Raw genomic sequence first — 19097 nt, 5'->3', positions numbered from 1 at the left:
TTGGTGCATTGGTGGCTTTGGTTGGACATTGCCCATGCCAGTATGCCCAGCCCTGGGGAACACAGGAAGGTCCTGGCCAGATGGTGCCGGCTGGAAAACTGGTCTCACACCCCTCTTCCCACACTCGTAAGCAGTGAAACTGACAGCACTGCTCTCTCCCCAGCACCGAATCCATTCCTAGAGGCCCCAGAAGGACCTTTGCCTGCTTCTTGTCCTTTCTGCAGCTTTATTTGAGGAGGAGATGCCCACAAAGCCTGCCCAAGCCCCAGTAGGACTCAGCTCCTCGCAGCACCACGGGGCAGATACACAGCGGCAGCGCTCCTCTCCATAGGGCGCTGTGGGCTTCAGCCCCCTTCCCACGCTCACAGCCCCGTGGATATTTCTCCCCCTCCTTATTACCTGCTGGTGGACATCTCCCATCCCAGCAGTGCTCAGGGACTCCATGAGTTTTCTGTTGGTGCGAACCTTCTGGAATGATGCTACCTCAGAAAGGTCCAGAGCATTGTGGGGCAGGTAGGTGGTGGCCATGGCTTTTGGGGTGCCTACCTCTCTGCAGCGGCAGCGTTGCCAGCGGCGTGCCAGAGGCCATGTCCATCCCTCCCCTGTGCTGTGAGTGCTGGGGGAAGGAAGGGACCCGAACCAAACCAGTGGAGATCAGAAGCTGATGTTTTGGTGGAAGCGGTGCTTCCATCCTCCTCGTGCATTGCTGTACAAGGAGCCTTTGCTGTGGCCCTGACTAGTGATTACATTACAGCCCCAGACATGAGGTGTAATTACCCTTTGGCTTAATTGCATTCTGACAGTAATCAAGCACATATGGAAGCAGACACTGCCTGGTGTGAGCGAGCCTGAAGGGAGGAGCTGGGACCATAAGCTCCTCAACAGGGAGCACTCCCACCAGGGGACCTGGTGAAAGGTCTTTCCTTCAGCACAGCAGGGCAGAACCTGCTGCATCAGGCCCTTCTCAAGGAAGCACAGATCTAACCACAGCTATCTCAGTAGGCCAGGCTGGACCTGACCAGCTGAAGCTTAAATGCCCTCCCAAAAGCAGGCTCAGATGCAGTCCTATAGCAGCAGGACTGGCTGCTCTCTATGATGGGAACATGGTCCCTGGCCCCTCCATTGCATGCTCAGCTACTGCCTCCAGAAACAAGCAGCTCCGCACAGATGTCTGGTGACGTAGGATTAGATGAGAAGAAATGCTGCCCACAACAGGGCCTTCTCCGGATCACTTTTCAAAGAGAAAACAGCTGAAGCCTCTGTGGGCAATCCAGCAGCCTTTGCTGGGCAGCCCTCAGGATGTTCTCCAGCCGCCCAGCACACAGTGAGAGCGCTGGGATGGGGCTGCAGGGAGCTGTGTCAGAGTCTGCCAAGCTCTGGCATGCATTACTGGAAGTGTCTCTTGACATTTATCTTGTGAGGAATGGAAACCAGATGCCATTTCCTCCTGGCGCGACGCAGCTCTCAGCTGCACTGTAGCTTTCCCCAACCCACAGATGTTTTTGTGCAGAGGAAGGACTGGAGCAGTGCAAAGTGCTCTGCCTTGTCCCATGCGCTCTGCAGCTGCCTCCAGGCCACCTGAGCAGGGCTTGGGAGAGGGCAGTCTCAGCAGAGCCCTCCAACCTCCTGAGCACATTTGCGGGTGCTGCATGCTATCAGGGCACTTCTCGAGGCCCTCAACCTAGTTTTTTTCTCACAGTGCTCTGATTTTACAGGCGTCCTCCCAGGCAGCCCTGCAGACAAAGACCAAGACCCAGGGCCCAACGGAAAGTCACTGCTCAGCTGCGTGAGGCCATGGTCCTGCGAGCTGTCCTGTTCCTGATCGCTGTGCTGACCACCTTCTTCTGCCAACACATCTCCAAGCACAGGATCACCTCCCAGCTGGGTGGGGTGATGCAGAAGATGAGGCTGGCAGGCCACCAGGGGAGATACTTGGATGACACACGGAAGGTCCCTCTTCATGCACAGGAGGGGGAAAGCTCCAGCCAGGAGATGCAGCGTAAGTACACTGCAGTGCTTTGTGCAACACCTCTGCACAGCAACACGGGGGAAGAAGGCCCTGACCCTGCTTCAAAATACGCTCAAATCCAGGGAAAATGCACTGATATTGCTCTGTTTCTCTGCTCTCTGCCTCACAAAGACACGTCTCTTCTCAGGCGTCCGTCGGTCCTGGCTGGAGGATTACCTGGGTGACGTGTGGTCTCACTTTGCTGAGAACTTCCCCATTGCCGTCCTGTACATCTTCCCCATCACCGTGCTGATCCTGCTCCTCCTCTGCTGCCTCACGTATGTGTGTGCATTGCACACCCCCCGGTGCTCCTGTTCTCAAGAGCTGTGTTTGCTGGGTCGCAGCTCTGCAGTGCCTGCTGTCACAGCACAAGGCAGCAGGGATGAGGTGCTCCTTGGGCTCCTCGTGTTTTTTAGGGTAAGTATGGAGTGAGGTGACCTGGAGAAGCAGCGTGGCTACACTGAAAGAAATTCTGGTGCCTTGATGGAGCACAGCTCAGCAAAGCCTCCAAAAGAAGCTCAAAGGAGCCTCCAAAACTCCAGGAACCCCAAAGTGGTGTGGAAGGGCCAGGAGCAGAACCACCTTTCTCTTCCTTTCAGATGATTTTAAAGATTCTCCCAGACTGAATTTCCCGCCCCCACATAAAGTTCAGACTTCACCTGAGGCTCTGCTCTCTGACTTATAGCCAGAACACAAGAGGTTCACTGGGGTTCATAGAATCGTTAAGGTTGGAAAAGACCTCTCAGATCCCCGAGTCCAACCCCAACCCATCCCACCATGCTCATAACCACGACCCTGAGTGCCACATCCCCACTGTTTAGGGGCACCTCCTAAGACGATGACCCCACCGCTCCCTGGGCAGCTGAGCCAATGCAGCACCGCTCTTTCAGAGAAGCTTTCCCTAATATCCAACCTGAACCTCGCCTGGTGCATCTTGAGGCCATCACCTCTCATCCTATCGCTGTTAACTGGGAGAAGAGGCCAACCCTCACCTCACTACAACCTCATCTCAGGGAGTTGGAGAGAGCAAAGCATAGAAATAGAATTGCTTGGAAAAAACCTTGAAGATCATCAGTTCCAAACTCAACCCAATCATACTACCCTAACTCTAACAACCCACTGCTAAATAACGTGCCTGAGCACCACATCCAGATGGTTTGAATTCAGAAGATCCAGGTTAATGTCCTGTTGGCCTCAGTATGTGTTGGAAACTGGGAGTTTAACTCTTATTTAAGGCTCTGAAGGCCTTTGGTTTGGGCAGCAGTTTAATCCAAAGTTTCTGGGTTATGCTGAGGGATGGTAGGGAGGTTGGTGGTGCAGCTAGGATGGTGGTAGTTGTGTTTGATGCTTTGTTAGGGGGCCATAATTTTATCACAGAATCACAGAACTGTAGGGGCTGGAGGGGATCTCTAGAGATCATCAAATCCAACCCACTGCAAAGCAGGCTTCCTACAGCAGGCTGCACAGGTAGGCATCCAGCTGGGTCTTGAATATCTCCAGGGAAGGAGAATCCACAACCTCCCTGAGCAGCCTGTTCCAGTGCTCCGTCACCCTTACCATGAAGAAGTTCCTTTGCATATTGGTGCATATCTTCCTATGCTCAGGTTTACGGCCATTTCCCCTTGTCCTGTCCCCACAGACTGCTGAAAAGAGGTTGGCCATGTCTCTGACTCACACACTTAAGATATTTATAAACATTAAGAAGATCCCCTCTCAGTCTTCTGTTCTCAAGGCTGAACAGAGCCAGTTCCCTCAGCCTTTCCTCATGGGGGAGATGCTCCAGGCCCTGTATCACCTTTGTGGCCTTCTGCTGGACTCTCTCCAGGACATCCCCGTCTTTTTTGTACCTGGGAACCCAGAACTGGATGCAGTACTGCAGGTGAGACCCGACCAGGGCAGAGCAGAGGGGGAGGATCACCTCCCTTCACCTGCTGGCCGCGCTCCTTTTAATGCACCCTAGGAACCCACTGTCCTTCTTGGCACACAAACCACATTTTATGTACGCGTTCAGGAGAGTTGGGGGAAAGTGTAATAACTGAGCAGCACGAGTGGCAAAGGCAGAACAGCCAAAGAGGGACAGCACTGTACAGACTGCGGCTGTCGGGTCACCTCCTGCTTGGATGACGGATCATTTGGGTCACAACCCACAACCCTCGCGCCCCCCGGACCCCCACGCACTCCGCCCCAGCGCCGATACGGTCTCCTCGGCGCCCGGCCCCCAGGCTCCGCCCGGCGCTGCGTCGCCAGCCCGTCCTCGTCCCGCCCCGCGCCGGGCGGAGCGTGCGGCAACCGCGGCGCTGCTGGAGCCGGCTTGGTACGGCGGGGCCGGGCCGCTCTGCTGGAGCCAACGGAACCGGCTGCGGCTGCTGGCGGCGCGCCGGGCCGGGGGGATGACGCTCAAATCGAGCCGCGGAGGCGGAGGGGGAAGCGGCAGCATGAGGACGGCGCTGTCCGACCTCTACCTGGAGCACCTGCTGCAGAACCGGGCCAAGCCCGAGGTGAGCACCGAGCGCCCGCGGACCCCGCCGGAGCCCCGAGACCCTCGGCCTGTCCGGGAGCCGGCTTAGCGGGGCTGGGGGCGGGGAGGGAGCGCAGCGTCCTGTGTGCTTGTTTTGCTGCGAAGTTGCGGCTGGTCTGAGCTGGAAACGGGAGCGGGAGGGGATCCGGGGCTGCAGCACAAACAGCGCAGGGTCATTCCTTGCTGCTGTCATTTGGGATGAAGGGAGAAGGGCAGAGCGGCAGCCCGTGGCTGAGCCGTGCTGTCCGCATAGGGACGGGGTTTCCGTGCTGCCTCGGAAAGCAGGCGAGAGATTTCCACCAAGCTGCTTTTGGCCCATCCAGTGCTTCCAAAGGAGGTTTGTCCGGTCTGGCCCGTGCTGGTGGTTTGTTTGTGTGCTTTTTATGGCTCAGCGCTGGCAGAGTGCTGCAAAAAATAAGTAGAAGATGCATTTGGAGCAAGTGCTGCTGAGAGGGGCTCTCCATCCATCCGTGGAGCAGGGATAAATCAATCCCCCACGCAGTGCAGCACAGGGAACATAGGAGCTGGCCTGCAGCTGCCCACTGCCACGGTGCATTTGTTCCAGCAGGGATAAAGAGGAAGGTGACCAGCTGGGAGCTGTTAGGAGGTGCTCCATAGGGCTGGCGCCCAGCTGGGTTGTGTATCTGGTTGTGTGCTCATTCCTGCAGCATGCTGGCCACGCAGGGTGGCAGGGACGTGGCAGTGGTTCTCAGGGCTCTGGGTCAGGCTGGCTGCTTCCCAGCTCAAATCACAGAGAGGTTCCTCTTCCTGCTGCTCCTGATGCAGCAGGGATCCCAAACCCATGTGAGTGGAGGCAGTCGTGGCTTGAAAGCAAGCAGAAGTGCAGGAGGCTGCAGCCCTCTTCCCTTCAGCCCCTCCACGCGCCCGCCTGGCTTTCCTTTATCTATGAATGGCAAATAAAGATTTGCCGGGGAGAAGTGGGTTTTGCTCCCAGTGGTGCTGCTGGCTTGCAGGGTGACCTTGGGCATGCCACCTAATCTGCTGTGACTCAGTTCTCCAGATGTAAAATGGGCAGCGGGTCTGTGGTTTGGGAGGAGGGCCCTTCTCAGAGCTGAGGGTGTGGAGGGGGACAGCGTGTGACCCTGTGGCAGCATCACATGGCATCAAACCAGTGCCATTTCCAGCTGCGGTCCCTCTTCTGAAATGACTGTGGGTGAAAATAGTGGTTGGGAGCTGAGCAAAACTCCTCCTGGGTTTGACCAAAATAAATGATGGGGGTGTAGGACTGGCTTTGGCTCTTTAATCGTGAATGCGGTTTGTGCTGTTCCAGGCTGTGTGGCTGCAGGGAAAATGCCACTTGGAAGGCAGGGAATGGAGTGGCTGCGCTGCTCCTCAAAGCCCCATCCGTTTTACTGGCTGTCCCTCGGAGGTGGCAGGTTTCACTAACACGTCTGGAGGGCTGCGTTGGCCTTCCCTGCTGGGAAAGCAGTGCCTCAGCAAAACTGATGGGGCTGCTTGGGAGTGTGGCCCTTCTCTATCACAGCACTCAGTGAGCTGCAGTGAGGGCAGCATCTTCTGCCCTCCACAGCCGCTTGTGTTCTTCCTGCTCCTCTGTTTCCCATCCCCTGTGACCTGTTGACATAGCTGTGTCTTTTCCCAGTTCCAGCAGCATAATTTTGTTTGATTTAAGTGGGTGGGTGTTTTTTTTTTTTCTTCTTAAAATGGACCATTTCACTGGAAGAGGTCTTGAGTGAGGTCTGCTCCAGGCTGACCTGAGTGGGCAGCAGCCTCAGACCAGAATGAATTACTACTAAATATCCACATGCCCACCTCTCCCCCCATTTTGTATTTGCTGGTTTGCTTTTGTTTGTTGCTGTGCTTTTTAGGCACCCCAGTGCATGTATTTGTTGTGCAGTGGTAATGCTCTCAAACAGGAGGAGAGGCTGCTGGGCCAGCACCAAGCAGAGCAGATCCAGGCAGAGCCACCCCAGGGCAAGGATGTGCCCAAGGCTCGTGTCCTGGCCTCCCCTCCACACCCACAGTGATTATGTCCAGATGAAGGGTGATGGTGCTGGAGGGAGCTGGCATTTTGCTGCTTGCCATAGCTGGGACTGTTCTGCCCTTTTTCATCTCTCTGCTGCTGTGCTTTGAGGGCCCAACCAGCAATGCCAGCAGCACCTGACCTTTCTCCATGTGCTCTCCACGTGCTCTTCTGAGACCACCTGATACTGAAATCCCCTGGTGAGGACAGCAAGGAGAGCCCAGAGCCAAGCCTCCAAGTGTGCCCTTTGCTCCAGAGTGCTGCTTCCCCAAAGTGCTGCTTTGCTCTCCTGTAAATGAGAGTTAATGTTTGATTTCCAACCTTCTGACCCAAGTCATTCTATGATTCCCCCAGTGGTGTGTAGCCCAGCCCAGCGGCAGGAACAACCCCAGAGGGCGACACTGACCCTGCCCATGATTCTCACCAAGGGTTGCTTCCCTCTCACCGCATTCCCTGCTGGCACACGTGGCCCCAAGGGCTGCTGTCCTCCCATCACCCTTGTGCCTCTTGCAGAAGAGGAAAATGGTGGGCTGTGCCTGCATGGCTGCGGAGCCAGTGGCTGTGCCTCCCTGCACCTCCGTGCCCTGGCTGAGCCCAGGGCTGCGTGGAGCCAGCGGTGTTGGCTCCTGGCAGCGTGCACAGATGCTTCCCATGGAGCAGTGACTAAGTAGCAGGGGTTGGCCTGTGTCCAGCACGGCTGCAAAGCCTCCAGAGGTCACGGGCTGAGCTGGCCAGGAGCGTGACGGCTGCCGGGAGGGTTCATGGGAGGCAATGTGGGCAGACAGCTTGTGTGCACTGAGTGTGAGCCGTGCATCTCCCACCTCCTGTAGCCCTCTGCTCATTGCTGGGACTGTCACGTGCCACTCTGACCCCACTCAGCAGCCACTTAGTGCAGTCACTTTGGGGATGAATGGGCTGTGCCCAGGGTCCCTGGAGGTCCCTTCTGGGACAGAGGTGCCATGGAGTGACTAGGGGCTGTCTGTGGTGACAAGGCTTGCTCTCCAGGGCAACCAGGGTGACATTGGTGCTGTGTCAGCGTTGAGGGCTGAGTATTTTCTCCAGCTCTCAGCAAAATGCAAAGGTCAGGGCCAGGAGGCTCAGCAGGGACGGGAACTCCCAGCTGTGGAGCAGACTCTGCCATGTCCTGGGTCAGCAGGCTTTGCTGAGCCCAGGGTTTGAGTCTGGGGACTGGGTGGTGTAATGCTTTTCCAAGGCATAAAGGAGATAAGTGTGATTTGTGCTGACTCAGATCACCTCAGAGGCACTTTGGCCTCAAGCAGGGCTGGAGGAGTTTGTTCACTTCCTCCTCCTCTTCCTCACACCCACTCTCCAAGAGCAGAGAGCTGAGGGCACCAGCACTACTGGATGCTGCCTGCTAGCAGCTCACCTTGCTGGGGCTGGCAAGATGTGAGCTCTTTTGCCCTGTGAGCCACTGGCACTCCTCTGGGCCATGATTCAGCCTCCTCCTCCTCCATGGTTAAGCCATAGGCAGCCAGAGATAGTGTGCAATGTTGCCTTTTTGCCCTGAGGAGGAGGAGGCTGTTGGGCTCTGTCAGAAGTAGCTTAGAAGTATAAAGGTATATCGCACATCCTCACTGGTGCTGCACAGCACACGCAGCTCCCTCTTTGCTTGTCCCTTTCTGCCATTGCCTGTCCTGGTACAGCCACAGGCCCTGTCACCCCTGGCCCGTGGGGACATGGCTCAGCATCGTGCTGGTTGCACACTGACCTAGATGAGGAAAAGCAGAGTTTGCAAACCGAGCGAGAACAGATCCTGATCCCAGCGCTGTCCCTGTTCCTTGGGGATGAGTCCCTTACTGCTCTGTTGGCTCTGAAGCTGTCCTGGGCTGTGTGCTCTGCAATGAGCTGGCGTTGGGCTGAGTGCTGCTGCGACACACAGCAGTATTTGGGACCTGCTGCTGCAGAAGATGACCGGCTGTGGACTCCTGACTTCTGGTACCTGTAGCTTTCCCAGACTTTTCTTGCCTCCTGTATTTCCCAAGCTGGAGAACTACTGATGAAGCCCACATACACATCTTCAAGGGTGAAGCTTTTGTGCTCTCTGTCTGTCCTTGCTCTCGTTGTCCTCTCCTCCAGCACATGGGTCTCTACTCTCCCTGCTGTGCCCGGAATGCTAACATTGCCAAGTGGCTCAGCCCCACACAGGTGGAGTTCCTAAATCCCACTCTCTGTTTTGCCCTGACAGGCCATCACTCAGGCCCCGAATGCTATGACTGAGGACATTTACACCAATGGCTCTGCCACCCTGGGCAGCCCTTCCCACAGCAACGGCCGTGAGGTGCGGAAGATTCGCCTGGTTCAGTTTGAGAAGGTGACAGAGGAGCCCATGGTGAGAGCTGGCAAGATCCCCAAGGCTGGTGGCACCGAGGGGGGCGGAGGGCAGGTGGAGCTGCACCAATGGGTTGGCCTTGGGGGAGGCAGGAGATCGCTGGAGAATCGGCCGTGGGAAGAGGGTGCTGGATGCTGCCTGGGATCTGGAGTGAGCCCCCATCAGTGGGTGATGCCCTGTGCCAAGAGGAGCAGTCATGGATTTTCCTGTCTTCCAGGGAATCACGCTGAAGCTCAATGACAAGCAGAGCTGTATGGTGGCCAGGATCTTCCACGGGGGCATGATACACAGACAAGGTAACAAGCCAGCTTTTCCCTGTGACATGGGCGTCTGTGTCCTTTCCTCCACCAGGAATATGTCAGGAACTTGGGACTCATCTCTCTGCATGGCTGGCATGTTAATGCACTGGAGGCTTTAGAGAGAAATGAAGGGTTGGGGGCAGGGCTCTCCCAGAAAGGAACCTGAGACCCTTCTGTCTCCATCCCGTGATGGGGTGACTGTAACTGGAGAAGGATCATGCCCCAGAGACTGTGGGGGAAACTCTTCCCGTTCCTAAAGTGCACAGATGGGACAGGCTCGCTGTGGATTGGCTCTGCAAACCAAAGGGCCAAAAGAAATTAATAGGTGCCATTTTGTGATTTTGGTTCTTGCCAAAGGAGCATGGAATGAGATGTTCTGTGCTTATCTGAAGAGGCCCGTTTTCCAGCTTTGGGTCCAAATGGGAAGTCTGAGCTTATCCCTGCCAAAATAACCCAGGAGCCGTTCCAGTAATGCTGCTGGAGCCTGATTTATAGCAGTCTATCTGAGGCTGCAATCTGGCTTGATATATACACTGAAAACACACAAAGTCAAGAATGTCTTGTGTTGAAGGGCCCTGAAAGGAGACTGTCGTTTGGCTTCAGGTGAACCTTGGGGTTGGGTTTGAATAACTGTGGAACAGGTGATTTGATCAGTATAGATAACCTGATGACCTTTGGAGTGGACTAAGTGTGTGTGTGTGGGGTGGTGTGTGCAGAATTCATTCCCCTTGTGCCTCAGTGGTAGGTGATGTGTGCAGCTCCACAAGCGCTGCTCATCATGGTTACAGCTTGGGTTACAGCTTGCTCTGGGTGACAGGAGTGAGTGGCTTTTGTCCAGTCCTTCATTTTCATGTTTCTCCCATTGCTGGCAGGCTCCCTTCATGTGGGTGATGAGATCATAGAAATCAATGGGCAGAGTGTGAGCAACCACTCAGTTGACCAGCTGCAGAAGATGCTGGTAGGTATTTGTGTTTGGCAGGGCTGTTCCAAAGGAATGACCCCTTTACCTGCAGACATGCATGTTGGCTGAGCATTAATTCCCACCTATACATCAGAGCCAAACTCATCGCTGCTTGTAGCAGGAGCTGGGGCTGCCATCCTGGGGTGCTGTACTATGGCCAAGTGCTCAGCCCCTCCACACAGCATCTTGTCTTTGCCTCCTGAGAAGGACAGTTGACCCTGGAGGCCCCACCTTGTCTCCAGATGTGCTCATCCTCATAGAACATGCAGGATTTGTGAAGAAGGAGCAAGGGTCCAGCACAGAAGGAAAGCTTGAGGGAAGCATTTCCATCTTGCTGGTCAAATGGGCCTGTCCTGTCAAGCTCCTTGCTGGGGCTGCTGGGCTGGAGATGGTTCATTCTGGTGACGCTTGGCACAGTGCCTTGCTCCGTGCACAGGCTGCTGCTGTTGGGCTGCATTCAGGTCTACATCCTCCAACTCTTCTTTCTCCCCTTCCTTTGTTCACTAGAAAGAAACCCAGGGGATGGTCTCAATAAAAGTCATTCCCAACCAGCAAAGCCGCCTCCCTGCTCTCCAGGTAAGTGCAGTTTCCAGACCCGTGGCTGTGGGGTGGGACCAGAGCAAACCATGGGGATTGGTGCTGGTCTGGCTGTCCTGTTCCGTTCCCTGAGCTACTGAAGGAGAAAGGGACCTGGCCTGTGCAAATGAGCAGACGTGTTAACCAGATGTGTGTGTAGAAGCATGCGCCAGAAGTACCTGTGTGCAGTCTTTGGGAATGCAAAAGCAGCTGTGTGTGTGCATTGGGGAGCACGAGAGCCTCCTGTCCCCTGTGAGCACTGCCATGACGGCCTCGCAGCCGCTTTCTTTGGGGGGTTGGACTTGATGATCTCTGGAGGTTCCTTCCAACCCCTATGATTCTGTGATTCTGTCGTTCCCTGCTGCGGGGTGATGGCAGAGCCTCCAGGTGCAGCACAGTGCCTGTGCTGTCAGTGATGCTTAATGCCTCAGCTGCAGGCCGAGTGCTGTAGTTCTGGCTGCTGCCAGCATGTTGGTAGGAACCGTTAGCAGTGAGCAAGTGGGAGGAAGGAAGTGGTGGGGGAGAGGAAGAGAGCTGCTGCTGCCACTGCCCAGGAAGGGGTGACACACTGCGGCAGGGGGTGACATGTTCTGGTGGGTGCACTTGGCTGGTTTTGTCTTTGGAGCTCTGATTTGGCTGAAGTGCTCGGGTTGACAGGAAGGGCTGGGATGCCCAGGATGTCAGGTATACTGACCTGCTCCAGGTGCAGGAGCAGAGCTCAGCACGGCCCCTCCATTGAGGACAGGCAGGAGTGGGAGAGGAGGTCACTGGAGAGGTGGGGGTGCCCCCAGCACGTCGATGGTGCATGGATATGCTCAGGGAGCCCGTGCCTTCCTCCCTCCATCCACAGTAGTCCTTTACCCAGAGGAGCTGAAGCCTCTGGTTGTGGTAGCAAGTAAAAACTGCCTTTGTTCCCTCTTAGCCTTTGCTGTCCTTGTTCCAGCTCAGCCAACCTTGCACTTGTTTGTGTATTAAGTGCTGGCCCTATCTGCCCTCCCTGTTGGCCAGGCCAGCTCAGCACCTGGGGAAAAGTTACCTCTGAGTAAAAGAACGTGGCTGCTGGCTCACCTGTGGCTGCTCTGGGTTCAGAGAAGGACACGGGGACAAACTCTTGCCCAGCAACAACTGCTGTACTCCCTTTCATTGCATCCAGGCTCCAGAACTACAGGTCACATGCTGCCTGGGTCTCTGCTTGTTGCAATCCCCTACTGGGAGCAGTGTAACTCCTGGTTTTGTTTCACCTTCTCTGTCCCCTCACTTATCTTAATTTCACAGTGTGACAGGTAGGATGGAGCAGATTCCAGCACCACGCTGCCCTGGGCAAAAGCAGCACCCAAGCCAGCCCCAGCTGGCCCCGCAGCTTGGTAGCTGGCCACTTTGAGGCCAGCCACAGACCTCTTGGGGCAATTTGGTTTGGGAGGATCCTAATAAGAAGCACCGCGTCCTCAGGTCTCTTAGGGTCACCTCCAACTGCAGGCTTTCAACTATAAACACTCACTCCTCATGCTGGATCCTGCTTGGTATTCAAACTTCCAGCCCCAGAAATGGGACTGGCAGATGTTTGGCAAATAGTCTGCACTGGGATCTGACCCAAGGTGATGTCTGTAGGTAACTCTTGCTGATGGGGTCTTCCCAAATGAGGAGTGACCTGGCTATTTCTAGCCTGGGGCACCAGGGCTGAAGGAGAGGGCTCCAAGCAGAGGGCTCCAGGGCAGAGCTTGCTGTGTGTTCCTCATGGGTTTGTGTTGATGACCATCTTCCTGGCACTGGAGAGTGCTTTCAAAACAAGCGTCAGTCTTGAACAGGTGGCTGGCTGGCTGGATCCTGGAAGGACATTCCATTTCTGTTGTTTTCCTTGAGAGGTCTCAATGCACAGTGTGATCCACGTGCTCTGCTTTTCTGGCTGCAAAAGAGAACCACGTTCGTGTTGCGTTGGTCCTGTGTGTCTGGCAGATCACAGCAGCACTGCTGGAAGGACATACTGTGGGGAAATTGTTTTGATATGGCCCAAGGACAGCATGGTCTGTCCTACCCAGGGAGGACCTGAGTACAGATGTGTGCTGTACCTTCCTCCCAAGGAGAGGTGATACTGAAAAGCCAGGACAGTCTCAGGCAGGGATAGATGTGACACTGCTCTGGGCTAGCAGAAGGCCCCATGCCATGCAGGGCTGCCATGCTTGCTCCTGGCTGCTCACTACAGAGCCCAGGGCTGCCAAGGGGCTACATGGACACTGTGCTGACTGACTGTGGAGCACATAGTCCTGCAAAGAGTTCTTTCATCAGCTCCCATTGCTCAGCTGGTGCTGGGAGATGCAGTACGGGGGCCAGGAGCTGGATACAGCCATACTGAATCCATCCCTTTCTTTCTTTCAGATGTTCATGAGGGCACAGTTTGATTACGACCCCAAAAAAGACAACCTGATCCCCTGCAAGGAAGCAGGGCTGAAGTTCCAGACAGGTGACGTGATTCAGATCATCAACAAGGATGACAGCAACTGGTGGCAGGGCCGTGTGGAAGGCTCCGGTACTGAGTCAGCAGGACTCATCCCTTCCCCTGAACTGCAGGAATGGTAAGTCCTTTCACAGGAAATCCCAGTCTGGGCACGAGGTGGCTGTGGGGCTATGTGCCACGTCCCCATCTTGTGGCTTTGGTGCATGGAGGTCCTGTGTCATGCATGGCAAGCATCGGGAGCGTTCTGACAAGATCTGAGCTGTCTCACCATGGCTCATCATGACCCATCACAGCCCCACATAAGGATGCGTTCACTGGGTTTGGCTGGAAGAGTTGGATTTGGGGCTCACTGACAGTACTGGGTAGTACCAGTGCCACTGCTGGGAAAGGAGGTGCACCTCACCTCATTTGCTCCAGGATGAGTCTTTGCTTGCCCCGGCAGTCACCCCACTGCATGTCTGAGGGATGATCCTGCTGCTCCCCAGGGCCCCCAAACACAGTGGTGTTATTCTGTCTTGGCAGGCGTGTGGCGAGTGTCACCCAATCCAGTCAGAGCGAAGCCCAGAGCTGCAGCCCTTTCGGGAAGAAAAAGAAATACAAAGATAAATACCTGGCCAAGCACAGCTCAAGTAAGTGCAAGCAGGGTGCTGGGCCCCCAAACCCTGCAGGCTGCCAAACGCGGGGCAGGCGCTGGCCCTGCACAGCTGGCAGTGTCACTGTGGGGGCACGTGCCTGTCATCTGCTTGTTTAAACCCCGTGCTAAGCAGTGCTTGGCCTGCTCCAGGCCAGCAAAGGCAGTGGCCTGAGGACGTGCTGGCTCCTAGCCCAACCTGCAGCTCTGACCGGTGGCAAACAAGGCCGTAAATCAGCTAGATAAATAAAGCTTTCCCAGCAACAGACTCTCTGCAACTTCCCACTGCCTCCTTGCCTGGCTTCTGGGTCCTACTGTCCTAAATACAAATAGAGTGAGAAAACATCTAACTTCTTTAGAGGCTGCTGTTCCAGCCTCCCAGCACCATGCATGTGCCATGTACTGGTTGCTGCTGGGGCTGGTGCTCTTTCCCAGGCCAGCCAAGCAGGAGATGCTCACAGCCCATCTTGTTTGCTCCCTAGATTTTGCCAAAGGATCTGACTTTGCTCCAGCATGCACAGCCCTCAAGAGTACGGTCTCAACAGTAGCTGAGACAGCTCTAATTACTCTTATTTCTCCTTCACTGCAGTTTTTGACCAGCTGGATGTAGTTTCGTATGAGGAGGTGGTGAGGCTGCCTGCCTTCAAGAGAAAGACACTGGTGCTCATAGGTAGGTCCTGCTCCTGTCCTCCTGCATGTGGTGGGGGCTGTGGGGAACCAGGGCTGGGGCAGTGCTGCCCTTCAAAAGGTGGTAAGCACTGGGGAGCATTTCTTCTACCTGCAGCGATTGCCAGGCAGGGTAATATCTGCCACGTGGTATTGTGCATATGGTCTGGCACCTGCACTTCAGTGCTGAGGAGTTATTTCAGGAGAGTTTCTGGCTCCTAAATGTCTTTATGGTCTGTGCAGCTGCACCAAAGTCAGCACTTCCATGCTGAGGGTGTAGCTGCTGATGGAGCTCCTGGTCTAAGCAGTCCAGCCTGCAGGCACTAGAGCAGGGGGACCCTTCTCCAGGGCTGGAGAACAGCACAGAGGTTTGCACCTTCTCTCAGGCACTCCTCAGCCCAGCTCATGTCCATCCCTCTTTCCCTGTAGGGGCCAGCGGAGTGGGTCGCAGCCACATCAAGAATGCTCTGCTCAGCAACAACCCTGAGAAGTTCATGTACCCCCCACCATGTAAGTAACACAACCAGGTGAGGGCATGCAGCACTACCCCAGCACATTTCCTCACCTCCTCCTCAAGCCATCAGGTGGGATGGGAGGTGGGGAGATGTTCTTCCAGCACCATGAAACCTTGATGTCACAGGGCACCAGACAAGGCCCTGCAGGGTCTCCCTGCCTCCTGCCCCATGGGCTGAACTTACCCAGAGATGGCCGGGCTGCTACTGCCTGCATTGCAGACACCCCATCCCACTGCAGCACCTGCAGCTCTCCTCACACTGCCCACATTGCCTACTTGTCCCATTTAGATGGAGTTCCAATGGGATTGGTAAGCCTCATTTTGAGGTACATAGGTCTTCTGTGCTCCTCCTTACCCCAGCCCCAAGCTCAGAAAGGGTTCATAAAGCCCCCAGGTTGGCTCCCTGGCCTTCTGGAGGTCAGCACCTGGCTGAGGGCGTTGTGTATTTTTCTCCCTCTGCAGACACCACACGCCCCCAGAAGAAGAATGAGGTGGATGGGAAGGACTACTACTTTGTTTCCACTGAGGAGATGACCCGGGACATCTCAGCCAATGAGTTCCTGGAGTTTGGAAGCTACCAGGGAAACATGTTTGGCACCAAGTTTGAAACAGTGCATAAGATCCACCAGCAGGACAAAGTCGCTATTTTAGACATTGAACCCCAGGTAGGAAGCAAGGGAAGTGGTGGGGCAGCCCCTGTGTGTGCTGTGACCGTCCCTGCACCCCTGCCCTTCCCCAGGCTGTACTATTGCCCTTACATTGCCTTACTGCCCCCAGGCTCAGGGGTCCACAGCCCTCGCAGCCCACTGTTGCACCACAGACACCAGTGAATCTTGGCTGGGGGAAGTAGGGGCAGCCACCTGCCAGCTTGCCACGTTCTGATAACTGCATTCTGCTCTCTTTCCAGACCTTGAAGATTGTCCGCACGGCAGAACTCTCCCCATTCATAGTCTTCATTGCCCCAACAGACAAGGCAGAGGAGGTGGGTTGGCACAGTGGTGGCTGCAGCTCCCCAGCATGGGGCAGGGGGTGGCAAGGAGCCCACGGGGGACAAAGCCTTGTAGCAGCCCAGAGTAGTGAGAATCGGCTTCTACCTATTCAAATTGGTTTCTGTGGACCAGGAGAGCAGTGTAACTTTATCAGCCCAAACCTAAGAGACAGGACTTGGGGATTCCTGCAACCTTAGGCTCTCTCCCATAGGGAGATCCCCAGCAAGCACCATCCCTAGAGGAGCACAATTAGTCCCAAACACACAGCTGGATGCACAGCCCAGCACCAAGGGCTGTCTGTAGCTGCAGCAGTGCTGCAAAGCAGCTGTGCAAATGGGACACAAACAGCAGAGCGTTTCATTCTTTAGCTCATTGAGATGCTCACCCCTCCAAAATTAGGATGAAGCAGTACTAATGCTGCACAGTGCTGAGCACAAAGCTGTTGGCTGCATACTTCTGTTTCCCAGAGACAGAGCAGTTCTGCCTCTGCTATGCCACCTCCACCAGGAGAAAAGGGGAGACAGGCAAAGCCCCAGAGCCGTGCTCCTCCTGGATGCACAGCCAGCCAAGGCATTCTCTTCAGGCTGGGCTGGCCCAAGCCACTAACTGGGGGCTTCATAAAGCTTGTAGTACAGGCAGCAGCTGGCATGGGGAATATGTGTGTAGCATCATGAAGGTAGTTGGAGATGCATCAATATGTCAAGTATAGTAAAGCCAGATGGAGCAGGCAGGTTCCAGGTAGGAAAGGCAGTGAGGCAGCCCTCTCCCTTACTCCATGCCCCATCAACAACTGCTGCCTGCAGCCCCAGAACACTGAATCCTGCCGCAGTGGGCAGGGCCAGCTCTGCTGCACACACTATATATAGCGAGCTGCTGCAGCTCAGGTAACTGCTCACTGGAAGGGACACAGCAGTGCCAAAATGTGACTTAGCAGAGCTCACATGACCCAGGCAAACTGCTTAGTGCTCTCCTTCCTCTACTCTGCTGACAACTGAGCAGCACCCAGCAGTACTGCAGTGAGCACATCCCCCCCCCCCCCCCAGGTGCAGAAGCTGCAAGCAGTCCAAACTCCATGAGGGAGATGCCTGGAATTGGGTCTGGACCCAACTCCCAGGGTGACCCTGTTAGCTACAGAGGTGTGCAGGAGATGAGGAGCAGGCAGCTTTGCTGGGCCACGCTGAACACTCCCTACTTTTGGGGCTGTTGTGGTGGAGAGGGATCGTCCTGCAGGGATCCTACCTTCAGCCCAGCCTCTTGCCATGCAGTAGCAATGAGCAGCCTGCTGCAAGGTGGATCCCAGGGAGCTGCCACGAGGTATTTTAAATTAGAATACAAGACCAAACGGCCCTGACCTCACTAGCATGTAACCTGAGGCATCCAGCATTGCATCAAAGTCCAGCAAAAATCCACTTCAACTCCTGTGTTGCTGCATGACAGCTCTCCTGGCCTGTTAGATGAGATGAGGGTGTTCTGGATTCTGGTACTTGGTAGCTGTTCTGCGTATGGGACAAAGCAAGCCTGTTGGGATGTGCTATGAAATCATCCTCCTCCTCAGCCTTCTGAACTCTTTTGCTCTTTTCTTGCAGTCAGAGGCTTTGCAGCAGCTCCGCAAGGATTCAGAGAGCATCCGGAGCAGATATGCACACTACTTCGACCTCTCAATAGTCAACAATGGAGTGGAGGAAAGCCTCAAGCTGCTGGAGGAAGCCTTTGAGCAGGCCTGCAGCTCCCCGCAGTGGGTGCCTGTCTCCTGGGTTTACTGAGGGCATCCAGCCCCCATTGCTTCCTATCAAAGCATCCTGCAGCTGTGGGGAGCAGAGAAACCTCCTCAGCTTCCCCTGACCTACACCCAGCCCAGCACAGCTCCCTTCCTCTGCTGCTCCATGGACACAGTCTCAATTGGCCAACACTCACAGGGTCTTCAGAATGCCACCACCAGGGAACGCAGGACAGAGGCTGCCCAGTGACATACGGTGCTATAAGTGAGAGGTGGTAGGAGAGCCCAGGGCATCCCGACAGCTCAGAGCACAGCCCCACCTTGCCTGCTGAGGCAAAGCACAACCCTCCTGCAGCACCCAGCCCATCTTATTCTCTGCATCAGCCCTGGGGAAGCAGTGCAGCAGCCACCTTCCAGGCAGAGGTCTCCTGCCTCTGCAAGAGCATACATGGCCCCAAACACCTTGAAAGCCTAGCAGGTATCAGCGAGGCTTCCCATAGCACACCAGAGCTCCTCAGCCTAAGGGCTTCCTCTCACAAACCAGAAGAGGCAAGCATGGGTTTGACAGAAGCACAGAGCACGCCATCCCAAGGCATGCTTCCTGCCTGCATTCTGAGGTTCAGGTGGTCTGATTCACCCTGTGCAACTGTAGTTGTAAGAACTCCCTGCATTTAAATTCTCACCGTGCAGCTTGGATTGTTACCAGCTGGCCAGAAAAACTCTGCAGCAGCTGAGCAAGTCCTGTGGACCAAACCTCTGAAGGACAGTTCGATACATAGAGTAGATCCAGCCACAAGCATCTGTTGCATGCAGTACAAACTGTCTCTTCAGTGATCATCCAGGCATGTTTCCTAGAGTGTAGGCTGTCCCACACACTGTATGCTAATGTAAAAACACAAAGGAGTTCCTTAAGCTGGAATGTAGTGACACACAAGCTCCACAATGACCAGGAAGCATCACCGTGGCCCCTGGGCAGACCATAACCACGTAGGTGCAAGAATGTTATGTGTGTTCAGCAGTCAGTTGGGGGAAGGGGTTTAACAAGTTTTGTGCAAATTGTTTTCTTTTTTTCTTTTTTTAAAGAAGCCAAAAATAAAATCTGTTGATGTGCAACAGGGACCTTGGTTCTGATCCACTGCAGGGAAACGACGAGCAGCAATAAACGTGTGCTGAAACATTGCCATGAGTGGTGTGTTACCTCAGCTGCTCCCACCTCCCTGAGCTGGAGGCACCAAGGCAAGGCAGGTAGGACCAAAAAACTCTCCAGGTGCTGCCAGACTTCTCCAGGACAAGTAAAGCAGAAAAGCAGTTGGCTTGCAGGCACATCCCACTGGGTTTTACCCCCAAACACCTCCATTGAGTGCCCTATGCACCTCCAGCCTGTGCACGTTTACTGACTGCCCTCCCCCTGAAC

At 55.1% G+C, this 19097-nt stretch overlaps 1 protein-coding gene across 1 annotated transcript; it reads left to right on the top strand.

Annotated features, from left to right (window-relative positions):
• Positions 1-4259: 4259 nt before the first annotated feature.
• Positions 4260-18863, top strand: MPP1 (MAGUK p55 scaffold protein 1). The gene is made up of 12 exons (XM_048959624.1): positions 4260-4506; positions 8735-8878; positions 9096-9174; positions 10050-10135; positions 10646-10714; positions 13088-13284; positions 13689-13795; positions 14387-14467; positions 14893-14973; positions 15440-15642; positions 15885-15959; positions 17553-18863. Exons 1-12 carry the CDS (start codon positions 4399-4401, stop codon positions 17727-17729), a joined length of 1407 nt encoding a protein of 468 aa, XP_048815581.1. The 5' UTR covers positions 4260-4398; the 3' UTR covers positions 17730-18863.
• The last annotated feature ends 234 nt before the right edge of the window (positions 18864-19097 follow it).

This window comes from Lagopus muta, chromosome 13 (genome assembly GCF_023343835.1).
Source record: "Lagopus muta isolate bLagMut1 chromosome 13, bLagMut1 primary, whole genome shotgun sequence".
NCBI lineage: Eukaryota > Metazoa > Chordata > Aves > Galliformes > Phasianidae > Lagopus > Lagopus muta.
This window is presented reverse-complemented; position numbering and strand designations above follow the sequence as displayed.